We start from the raw sequence: 12778 nt of genomic DNA on the forward strand, positions 1-12778 counted from the left end.
TTTTGAGGTTAGGGTTGGTGAATAAGCTTCTTGAATGTGGTTTTGAGTACCTTGAGGGGTGCAGTTTATAGAATGGTGTCACTTTTGGGTATTTTCTGTCATATAGGCCCCTCAAAGTCACTTCAAGTGTGAGGTGGTCCCTTAAAAAATATGGTTTTACAAATTTTGTTGTAAAAATGAGAAATTGCTGGTCAATTTTTAACCCTTATAACTTGTTATAATGTTATAACTAACAAAAAAAATTGTTTCCAAAATTGTGCTGATGTAAAGCAGACATGTGGGAATTGTTATTTATTAACTATTTTGTGTGACACATCTCTCTGATTTAAAGGGAAGGTGCCACCAGTTTTCTTGTTGTTTGTTTTTTTGTGAAATTAAGCTTAAAATAGTAAATAAAATGTACTAATGCAATGTTTGCAAACATTTCTATATGAAAAATATTATATATTTTCTTACAAATATATATATTGACCACTAAGGGGAGCATTTTCCGTTTTAGACCTCAAGCAGCTATAGTGAGACTTACCAGCTTTACTGTTAGCTGGAAAATTGGGTCAGTAACTGCTGACATCAGCATTTCCCTCCCCTTTTGGGTGGTCTAATATCCCTGGGGCAGAATGAAGAGCAGCATCACAGGGCAGAGCCATTTTGTGTGTGACTGCCCTGTGATCTCCTATCACCAGCAGTTACTGCATCAGAAGCACAGTTAGTTTATGTGGTGTGTATGGAGCAGCATTGTCTGTGCAGAGCTGTCTGTGACTCATCCCTCAGTAATAAGAAGGAGCTCCAGGTCTGCAGTGAATGGCCAGGCATTGTGGAGGGAGGGGAGAGATACATTGTATGGCTGAGAGAGGTGTCAGGTGTCATCTCTCTCTGCAGGCTGGGAATGCAGCTTAATGGAGTGAATGGAGCTCCTGTGATAGAGAGTAAGTGGAGCTGGGCAGAGAGCACTGGGCTATAATAAAATGGCAGCTAGTCACACCTACAGCAGTGAGTTGTGCAGCCCACAGAGGCGTGCCCAGCTCACTGCTAACACCTCTCCAATGTTAAAGATAGGGTCAGCGCCGGTCTATTATCTCCTATGTCCATGGGGTGCTGTAAAATGACACTGCTAGTGTTGTGAACTGCTGTGAAACCAAGATGTCAGCCCCAGTTCCTTCTTTAAACACATATAACACACGAAATCTGTGTCACATGCATTTAAAACTTGGTTATAGCAGCATGTTATGCTACATTACAGTGATTTATTAATGATCTACAAACGCGGTACCTTACCTTTAAGGACATAAAAAGTAAGTTTGAAAATTGCGAAATTTTGATAATTTTTGCCAAATTTCCTTTTTTTCCACAAATAAATGTACCGTATATACTCGAGTATAAGCTGACCCCCCTCCCCCTAATTTTGCCACAAAAAAACTGGGAAAACTACTACTGGTAAATTTCAAAAATAAAAATAGGTAACAATAAAAGTAAAGTTAATTGAGATATCATCAGTAGGTTGTGTTTTTGAATATCCATATTGAATCAGGAGCCCCATATAATGCTCCATACAGTTCATGATGGGCCCCATAAGATGCTCCATATTAAAATATGGCCCAAATAATGCTGCACAAAGGCTAATAATGGCCCCATAAGATGCTCCATAGACACATTTGTCCCATACAGTACTGCATAAAGGTTAATAAGGGCCCCATAAGATGCTCCATAGAGACACTTGCCCAATATAATGCTGCACAAATGTTGATTATGGCCTCATAAGATGCTCCATAAAGATATTTGCCCCATAGTGCTGCACAAACGATTATGGCCCCATAGTGCTGCACAAACGATTATGGCCCCATAAGATGCTCCATAGAGATATTTGCCCCATATAATGCTGCACAAATGCTGATTATGGCTCCATAAAGATATTTGCCCCATATGGTGCTGCACAAACGTTGAATATGGCCCCGTAAGATGCTCCATAGAGATATTTGCTCCATATGCTGTTGCTGCGATTAAAAAAAAAAAAAGACACTCACCTCTCGTTGCTCAGGCCCCCGGCACTTGCAATATTGACAGGTCCTCGTTCCAGCTCCGCTGTGTCTTCCGCGTCCTCTGCACTAACGTTCAGGCAGAGGGCGCGGACTAACCACGTCATCGTGCCCTCTGACCTGAGCGTCACTGCAGAGGACGCAGAAGACGGAGCGGCACCCGGAATGAGGAAAGGTGAATATCCGCAGTGCTCCCCATTATACTTGCCTGCTCCTGGTGCGGTCCCTGCATCTCCGGGCGCTGACAGCTTCTTCGAGCATTGAGCGGTCACCGTTACTGCTCATTACAGTAATGAATATGCGGCTCCACGCCTATGGGAGTGGGGGCGGGTCCATATTCATTACTGCAATGAGCGGTACCATGTGACCGCCCAGCGCTGGAAGAAGCTGTCAGAGACCTCGCCAGGAGCAGGTGAGTATGTCACAGCCGCCGACCGCATGCGGTCATCGTCATCATCCATGATAAGGCATTTCCGGATCTGCGCTCCCTGGGCCGCGCACGGTAGCGTGCAAGAACCCAGAATAGAGCGCCCTTGGAAATCCATGGTGACGCGACAGACAGTGCATGCGCACTATCGGTAGGGTGCCTGATATGAAAATATGCTGGTGCTGAGCTGAAAGAGAGGAAGGAAAAGAAAAATACTATCTATAGTGAGAGAATATAGCTATGAAAGGTGCAATTATGTATCGGTGAAAAGAAGCAGTGCACGAAAATTGATTGAATTAATGTATTTTAATTATTACAGAGTGATGAAAGAGAGACTTGGTTAAAATGGCTATATTGTTAATGGAACATACACATAAATCCCCATTATTCTATAGGCACAGTGCAATACAAAAGTATCCATATAATGGCTATATTATTAATGGGACATACAAATCCCCATTGCTCAATAGGCGCTGTGCAATTAAAGTGTCCATGATAGATAAGGCAAAAACCTAACTGTGCATACTTGTATAAACGACACCTGGATGGTGCACAATATATGTTCATATTGTGCAATTCTCATAATAAAAAACATGTATAATAAATACAATACAAAGTTATTAAAAGTGACAATATATCAAATATACATGACTAATGCTAAAAATAGACACATATTCAAATAGAAAATATAAAATACAATGCGGAGCCCACTCCCATCATGACCTCAGAATAGAATAGAAGCACATCCACATAGCTCTTCTGTGCATATGATTTCCAACATACAGATGGCCCTTGTATTTCATAATACGGTCCCATTGAGCACTTTAAATAGGTTAATATATATATATTAAAAAAAAAAGGAGCCTCTTCAAAAATCACTGATGCAGCCACCAAATCCTAGGACCACGAAATGAAACAAAGTGAATAATCTTAAGGAACAAAACAAAAAGACACCAATTAATACGCATAAATATATACCGGATTTAAGTAATATTAAAACCTATTAAAAGACCAATCCCTAAAATAGACCCATCCCTAAAAAAAGATGCCTCAGATTTATCTCGCATAGATCACCATGTCATTAACATGCAAACCATCCTTGGGAGTAAAGGGGTTAATTTATTTTTTAAACTGTTTATAATGTGATTTTAATATGTTGACGGTATATACCAATTTAAAAAATGTGTGCATCAACTATGTGATAGTTATGCAAACTTAGCATAATGCTAAAGGAAATATTGTATATATAAATTAACACAGCTATCAAATCTTTATTTCTCTTTAACAGAACTGTGAAGAAAAATGTGTAAAAAATTCCAGCATCCGGGTTGTAGATTTTGGTAGTGCTACTTTTGACCATGAATATCATAGCACGGTTGTTGCCACACGCCATTATCGCCCTCCAGAGGTTATTTTGGGTGAGGTTTATTTTTTTATTTTATTTTGATAAAGAACTTAATGTTTCAGGACAGTAGTCAATTCCATGATTGTCTAGATTTCGTGTTTACTCACTGCTCTGCAATGGATTTCTATAGATTGTCTCCTGAGCTAGTTTAACCCCTTCCCGACATGTGACGGTATAGTACGTCACATGTCGGGACCCCCGCTTTGATGTGCGCTCCGGCGGTGAGCGCACATCAAAGTCGCGACATGTCAGCTGTTTTTTACAGCTGACATGTGCGCGCAATAGCGGCGGGTGAAATCGCGATCACCCGCCGCTATTAACTAGTTAAATGCCGCTGTCAAACTCAGACAGCGGCATTTAACTACCGCATCCGGCCGTGCGGCCGGATATGAGCGCATCGCCGACCCCCGTCACATGATCGGGGGTCGGCGATGTGTCAGGAAGGTAACCATAGAGGTCCTTGAGACCTCTATGGTTACTGATTGCCGGTGGCTGTGAGCGCCCCCCTGTGGTCGGCGCTCACAGCACACCTGCAAATCTGCTGTGTAGCAGCGATCTTATGATCACTGCTGCATAGCAGAGCCGATCGCGTTGTGCCTGCTTCTAGCCTCCCATGGAGGCTATAGAAGCATGGCAAAAGTAAAAAAAAAAAGTTTTTAAAAATGTGAAAAAAATAAAAAAAATATAAAAGTTTAAATCACCCCCCTTTCGCCCCAATCAAAATAAATCAATAAAAAAAACCCCCAACCTACACATATTTGGTATCGCCGCGTTCAGAATCGCCCGATCTATCAATAAAAAAAAAGCATTAACCTGATCGCTAAATGGCGTAATGAGAAAAAAATTCGAAACGCCAGATTTACGTTTTTTTGGTCGCCACGACATTGCATTAAAATGCAATAACGGGCGATCAAAAGAACGTATCTACACTAAAATGCTATCATTAAAAACGCCAGCTCGGCACGCAAAAAATAAGCCCTCACCTGACCCCAGATCACGAAAAATGGAGACGCTACGAGTATCGGAAAATGGCGCAATTTTGTTTTGTTTTGTTTTTTGCAAAGTTTGGAATTTTTTTTCACCACTTAGGTGAAAAATAACCTAGTCATGTTAGGTGTCTATAAACTCGTAGTGACCTGGAGAATCATAATGGCAGGTCAGTTTTAGCATTTAGTGAACCTAGCAAAATAGGCAAGCAAAAAACAAGTGTGGGATTGCACTTTTTTTGCAATTTCACTGCACTTGGAATTTTTTTCCCGTTTTCTAGTACACGACATGCTAAAACCAATGATGTCGTTCAAAAGTACAACTCGTCCCGCAAAAAATAAGCCCTCACATGGCCAAATTGACGGAAAAATAAAAAAGTTATGGCTCTGGGAAGGAGGGTAGCGAAAAACGAAAATGGAAAAACGGAAAAAGCTCCGGGGGTGAAGGGGTTAAATGGATTTTGATTATTATTACATGAGAAGGGGTTGCATACAAATTACAGATATCACTTACAGTAAACTAACAATCACAGACTGATACAGAGGGGAGATGACCCTGCCCTTGTGGGCTTACATTCTACAGGATGCTGGGGAAGGAGACAGTAGGTTGGCGGGGCGGTGGTAGCTCCAGTAGTGGTGAGGTGGGTTTTCAGGTTCCGTCTGAAGGATCCAAATGTGGTTGATAGTCGGACATGTTGGGGCAAAGAATTCCAGAGGATGGGAGATATTCGGGAGAAGTCTTGCAGGTGGTTGGGTGAGGAGCGAATAAATGTGAAGGAGAGAAAGAGGTCTTGGGAGGACCGGAGATTACGTGAGGGAAGATTAGTTTAGAGATATATGGAGGAGACAGGTTATGGATGGCTTTGTAGGTCAGTATTAGTAATTTGAACTGGATACACTGAGGGAATGGGAGCCAGTGAAGAGCTTTGCACAGGGGAGAAGCGGAGAAGTAGCGAGGAGAGAGATGGATTAGTCGGGCAGCAGAGTTAAGAATGAACTGGAAAGGTGTGAGGTTGTTAGCAGGGAGACTACAGCAAAGGATGTTGCAGTAGTCAAGGTGGAAGATGATGAGGGCATGCACAAGCATTTTAGTAGATTGAGGGTTGAGGATAGGATGGATTCTGGAAATATTTTTGAGCTGGAGGCGACAGGAGGTGGAAAGAGCTTGGATGTGCGGTTTGAAGCACAGGGCGGAGTCAAGGGTTACTCTGAGGCAGCGGACTTCCGGTACGGAGGAAAGCGTGATGTCGTTAATTGCGATAGATAGGTCAGGTAAGGAAGAACTGTGAGATGGAGGAAAGATGATGAGTTCAGACTTGTCCACATTGAGTTTGAGGAAGCAAAAGGAGAAGGAGGATATGGCTGATAGACACTCTGGGATTCTGGACAGCAGAGAGGTGATGTCTGGGCCAGAGAGGTAGATCTGAGTGTCATCAGCATAAAGGGGGTACTGGAATCTATGGGACTTTGAGTTGTCCCAGGGCCAAGTGTATAGATTGAGAAGAGTAGGGGTCCTAGAACAGAGCCTTGGGGGACTCCAACAGAGAGTGGGATGAGGAGGTAGTGTGGGAGTGGGAGACACTGAATGTGCAGCTGGAAAGGTATGAGGAGATCCAGGATAGGGCGAGGTCTTTGATGCCAAACGAGGAGAGGATCTGTAGTAGGAGGCAGTGGTCAACAGTGTCGAAAGCAGAGGACAGGTCTAGAAGGAGGAGTACAGAGTATTGTCCATTAGCTTTGGCTGTAAGTAGGTCATTAGTCATTTTGGTCAGGGCTATCTCAGTGGAGTGATGGGAGCGGAAACCAGATTGTAGATTGTCAAAGAGCAAGTTAGATGAGAGGTGGGAGGAAAGTTCAGCGTGGACGTGCTGCTCCAGGAGTTTGGAAGCGAATGGGAGCAGCGATATTGGGTGATAGCTGGACATAGCTGTTGGGTTTGATATAAGGTAACCTGTAGAATTAATTTACGAATAAAACTGTTGTATTTATCAATAGCCAGCAAGTTTTTTGCTTGTCTGTCATGTTAGATGTGTGCATTGTTTATAAAGTATTGTCGCTTATCCAATTTATCCAATAACTGTGAAGCTACGTTGAGTTTTTGCTGCAGGCAAAACCTACTCTCTTGGCAGTAAAGAAGCTGCTTACAAAAAGCAGGTTTTGCTGCTTTTTTGTGGTTTCTTGTGCATGCTGATAAAATTTAGTGCCCCCCAAAAAATCAAGATGCAACTTCCTTAAAAGTTTGCACAGTTTCCAAATCAGCCAGGAATAAAAACAAAACAAAACTGTGTGCATAAGATTTCTGAAATCTGTCTTTGCTGGTACTGTAAAACGCAGCTTAAAATTTTGTATAGACAAATGATGCAAAAAATGGAACATGTGAGCATAGCCTTAGCCTGTAATTTCCTGCAGTGAACTCTTCCATTCGTCCATTAGGTAATTGATAAGTGTTTAATTATATTCTATAAGTGTTTTAGCTTATGTTACCTTAAGGTTGTGTACACACGATGCGGAATTGGTGCGGATCCGCATCTGATTTTTCCACGCAGAAACGCTGCAGTTCCGCACAGTGATTTACAGTACAATGTAAATCAATAGGGAAAAAGAAAAGCTGTGCTAATGGTGCGGAAAAATCCACACTGAATCCACTGCGGATTGAAAAGAAGTGCATGTCACTACTTTTTTGCGGAATTGCAATGTTTCTGCACCCTTCCATTATAGAAATTCGCAGTGGTAAAAACCGCACAAAATCCACATTAATTCTGCATCAAAACCACACAAAATCCGCGGCAAATACACACCTGCGGTTTCTGCCAGGAGATGCGGATTTTGTGCGAAAAATTCTGCACTCCAATCCGCAACGTGTGCACATAGCCTAACTGTCCATGGTGTATTCAGTTGGCATGTATTAGGGTAGTGTTTTATAAGTTGCTTTTCTTTTACTTTAGAGCTAGGCTGGGCTCAGCCCTGTGATGTGTGGAGCCTGGGGTGCATCTTGTTTGAGTTTTACACTGGATCTACGCTCTTCCAGGTAATTTATCTGTCTGGTGTCATTAGAAAACACTATAGAATTACAGGTCCTTGGCTCTGTGAGCAACCATACCTTTACATCATCACATGCCAGTCTCTGTAATTTTCATATAATATACATGTACATACTGCATGTCTAATGTAATGTAATAAAACAGATTTGTGAAAGCAGAAGTTAATTGGTCCAGAACTTGAAAAGTACATATTTAAATGTTTGAAGTGGTGACTATAGTTATTACATTCCACATCCTGCACATAAACAAAGCTGCCCTAGATAGTCCGATTTGCAAACATGTTTGTGTCAACGTATGTGCACACTTTTACAAATTATATATTTCTCTAGCTAAATATATGCATATAATAACTTGACTCATCATTATTGTTTTTTTTGACTAGACACATGATAATCGAGAACACTTGGTTATGATGGAGAAAGTCCTTGGACCATTACCTCGTCGCATGGTATACAAAACAAAGTAGGTAGACAGTAAACTTAAATAATGTGCTCTTTCAATAAAAAAATGAATAAATCTCCATTGTAAATTAAGTTTATTAGCACATCGTTTGTACATTTTTGCTGTTTGCAACTAACCAAACCATTCCCAGACACAGCAAACTGCTGACTTCATGTAGCATTCCACTAAAAGTAACCAATGAAACAAAAACAATTTTTGTAGCTCAATACAATTACCAATTAAATAGGGTGTCTACAAATTTATCACAAAATGCCAATTTTACTGACCATTGCAGCCTCCGAGTTATTCAACCCCTTCATGACAAGTTTCTTAGTACTTAATATAGTAACGTCTGGCTGTTATGACCTGCTGCAAATGAGATGCATAGCCAGACTCTAGCAGCTTTCTGGAGGAATGAATAGCCGACACGTGACCCGCAGCAGTGCTAGAAACGGGGAATACTGTGTGCTGTCTATATTAATGCACTTTCGATACACATTTACACAGGTTTAGCCAATAAAAATTTTCATTGGAATGCTTCATTAAAGGTGTCCACTACTTGGACAACACCTTCACATACCACATTCTTATATCCCCTCCCATGCCGGCACTGTTCACGTTGTGTCGGCACTTGTTCTCCCTGGGGCTCCAGTGCGGTTGTTGTGACATGTGACCCCGGCACCCAATCGGCTCTGGCATCACTGTCCCAGTTTTCTGTCGAACAAGAAGCGGAAGTGAGAGATCAGCTGCAACCCGGGCTTCCTCTTCATGGTCAATCCATATGTAGGCGGGGACAGTGATGCCAGCGCTGATTGGGCGCCCTGGGGTCATGTGTCATAACAACTGCACAAGAGTCCCAGGAACGCAGACACCGCTGGAACGGCACCAGCACGGGATGTGAGTATAAGCTTTTCTCTATCGCCTCTCATTGGGGGACACAGGAACCATGGGTGTATGCTGCTGCCACTAGGAGGCTGACACTATGCAAATAAAAAAGTTAGCTCCTCCTCTGCAGTGTATACCCCACCGACAGGAAGTAGGATATCCAGTTTAGCTTAGTGTCAGTAGGAGGTGGACACGGGTCTTTCATTAGACCCTTATCTACCTCAATGTGCGTCGTTCCTTTTCAGATTTTCCGGAGGGATACAGGGTGAACAGTCACACCTGTAATCCCACATACGGACTATGAGTACGGCGTGTACTGCCACCCCGTATCCTCATAGATCCCTCTCCAGGACCAAGAGCCTAGCACACAAGCGTGCTTAGAAGTCCGGTCCTGGCTCCGTCCCCCACCCACTCGCCCACCAGAGCCTGTCGGTTGGAGGAGACGAGGACGTCCATTACAGCTCCCTGGACGTCTGATATTTTCCCCGGATTGAGGTTAGTAAGGACGGCGTGGGATGTTTTAGGTGAGTATCCCTTCATACCACTACCCTCAAAGTGTCTTTAAGTCCCTCTTCAGTTCCGGGGTGGTCGTTTAGGGGTCCCTTGGGATTTTTTTCCAGGCTGCCTTGGCCTGGTCAGCGTTTTCCCGTTACTTCCAATTGTGTATTGGCCCCCGGGGACACATGGGGGGTTGTCGCTCCGTTCGCGTGGCGGCCGTGCTCCTTCGCCGGCCGCACTGTTCTCTGGCGCAGTGGCCTTGCAGGCGACCGCGCTGCTCCTTCCCCCATGGCCGCACTGTGTTTGTCCCGGCGCGGCGGCTGTGCAGGCAGCCGCACCGCTTCCCCCTGCGGCCGCACTGTTTCTGTCCCAGCGCGGCGGCCTTACAGGTAGCTGCGACGCTTTCCTTTGTGGCCGCACTGTGCGTCTTGTCGCGGCGGCCGCGCCGTTTTTTTCCCGGCGTTCCGCGCTTCTCCCACCGCTGCGGCCCTTTCCGGTGGCCACCGGCCTCAAATTTAGGCCCCGGCTTCTACCCGGGCCTACTTCCGGTGCCGCGCTCCATCCACTTCCGCTTTCATCAGGCGGGCTTTCTCCCGCCTGACAATCTCTTTACTCCCCGCCCACAGGCGCCATCTTGGTGCTCCCGGGCCCATGACTTCTACGCCGCTGCTTGGCGTCACTTTGCAGCAGGGCACACGTTCCAGGAGCCCTTTTTCAGCGGTCACCATCTGCGGTTCATCCAGACTGCAGCCGGGCCCTTTTTTCCCCAGCACACGCTCCAGCGGGTCCCCTGCATCCTTCTCATCGCTGGTGCCCTGGACCTGTGCCATGATGCCGGTCGCAACTACAGCCGGGAGCAGTCTACAGGACTCTGCCATTACTGTGAGTAGCTCTGCTGTGCAGCATATTACTCCCCTCTCCTGTTCCCCTAACCTTCGGGCACATTTAGTGGGTCTGCTCCCAGGCCTAATCCTGTAAGGAGAGCATCCCTGTCCTCCTGCTTCCTCTTGTCAGCTGCAGCGACTCCCTGTCCAGGAGTCCTTACCCCGCGTGAGACTGAGACCCCTATCCCCGGGTGGGCTTTTCCTTCTGTCTCAGTCTGGGGCCGACTTTACCAGGTTGTCACGTCCTTGGTGTCCGTGCCTGGCCGCAGTTGCTAGTGGGTCACAGGTTTTCTCCGTCCAGACTTGTTCAAACCAGGCCACATGAGATACAGAGCAAGGGATACAGGGTGAACAGTCACACCTGTAATCTCACATTATGGACTATGAGTTCGGCATGTCCTCACCCGTATCCTCATAGATCCGACAGCAGGACCATGATCCTAGCACACAAGCGTGCTTAGAAGTTCGGTCCCAGCTCCATTCCCCACCCACTCGCCCTCCAGAGCCTGTCGGTTGGAGGAGACGAGGACGTCTACCATCAGCCCCATGGACGTCTGACACCTTTATTTCCCGCTCCATCTTGCCCTCCAGTCTGGACCGGTGGGATCCCTCTTTCTGATCCTCCTCCCTCTCGAGAGAGAGATGGGCTTCCTCGGTCATGTTTGCAGAGGAAGTTTCAGACTTAGTTTCACTTACAGGTACACAACCTTATTGTTAAGGTCTTGGCCCCACACACTGAATTTGTGGCGGTACTTGCCAGGGGTAATGCGAGCCATACCAGATGCTTTCAGACAGGGAAGCGTCTCGGCAGCCTATATTCCTTTTCCCCTGAGCTCATTGCGAACTGGACTGATTCCTTGGCAGGAAGCGGGCAATTCTGGACTCGTCAGTTCCCAGTCTGTCTACAACTTGGCAGGGGTTCCAAGGATACAATTATTGAATCGCTGGATAAATCAGCCTTTGAAACGGCTGCTTCTACTTTGTGCTTCGGCCATTGCCTCTACCTGGGTCTCAAGGTCCATAGATAGATGGACCAAACAGCCTTGTAAGAGCACCCCGGCTGCAGCTCCTCCGGGGGAGCTAGCTGACCTGTCGGACCAGATTTCCTGTGCAGGGAAATATTTGGTATCTGCCTCCCTAGATGCGCGGCTTGTGCATCTCATGCGTCCAGCAATATGGTGGCCATCCGACTGAATATTGGGCTCTACACACAGCAGGCGGACTTGTCTTCAAGAAGTCCCTTACCAACCTCCCCTTCCAAGGGGCCTGTTTCTTTGGCCACATGCTGGAACAAATTATTAATGACGCCACGGGAGGCACGAGTTCCCTTTGTCCTTTCGCTGTTTTGCGGCGTCGGAAGTTTCCTCTAGCTAACACAGACTGCGATCTCATTTGGCTAGAAAAAAGGCTTCCTTTAAGCCTACTCCTTCCCGGCATTCCCGCAACTCCCATGGTTAGTCCACCAAGTCTAGACCTGGCAGATCTTCCTCGGCATAACTCGTGCTAATGGCTCAACGTTTCTTCCAGTTTTGGCGGGCATCTCCTGCCTTTTTCAGGGATGTTTGGACTGGCTTCGATGGAGGACGCTTAGATCAGTGAGGTGGTATCCTCTGGATACAAGATGGGGTTCACTTCGCGACCCGGAATCGCTTCTTCGAATCCTGCCCTTTAAAAATCCTCCTCTGATCCCAGGTTTCTTCGCGTCCATTATCTTCCTTCTTTGTTCGGACGGTTATTGTTTCCGTCCCACGGCAGGTATGCTTCACAGGTTTCTATTCAAACCTGCTTGTAGTGCCGTAGAAGAGCGGTGCAGTTTGACCCACTCTGTCTCTGAAGTTAGTGAACAGAGGGTTCCGCCTGCGGCATTTCAGGATGAAGTTCCTCTGTTCAGTCCTGGCTTCCATGGACCCACAGGAATTCCTGTGCTCCATGGATATCCAAAATGCCTTGCTCCATGTCCTGATTTTCCTTGAGGATCAGGGGCCTAGTGCTCATTCCATACCTTGAAGTCATCCTCATCAAGCCTCTGCCCCTCTCTCAGGCCCAGGAGAGTCTGACCATCGTCCTCGACTCCCTGTCCCGTTTCTGGTGGCTGGCCAACAGAACAAAGTGTTGTCTTGTTCCGAGTCAGCGTCTCGTCCTCTTAGGCATGTTGTTCGACTCCGCCGGGGTTTTTCT

The 12778-nt window shown here is 45.7% G+C and overlaps 1 protein-coding gene across 3 annotated transcripts in view; it reads left to right on the forward strand.

Annotated features, from left to right (window-relative positions):
• Positions 1 to 12778, forward strand: part of CLK3 (CDC like kinase 3) — a 76871-nt gene that overhangs the window by 48489 nt on the left and 15604 nt on the right. For all 3 annotated transcript variants that reach the window (XM_077264027.1, XM_077264028.1, XM_077264029.1), the window contains 3 exons: positions 3749 to 3878; positions 7797 to 7879; positions 8275 to 8354. In XM_077264027.1, coding sequence (XP_077120142.1) covers positions 3749 to 3878; positions 7797 to 7879; positions 8275 to 8354 — 293 coding nt within the window. The remainder of the gene's footprint in view (positions 1 to 3748; positions 3879 to 7796; positions 7880 to 8274; positions 8355 to 12778) is intronic.

Source organism: Ranitomeya variabilis, chromosome 5 (assembly GCF_051348905.1).
Source record: "Ranitomeya variabilis isolate aRanVar5 chromosome 5, aRanVar5.hap1, whole genome shotgun sequence".
NCBI lineage: Eukaryota > Metazoa > Chordata > Amphibia > Anura > Dendrobatidae > Ranitomeya > Ranitomeya variabilis.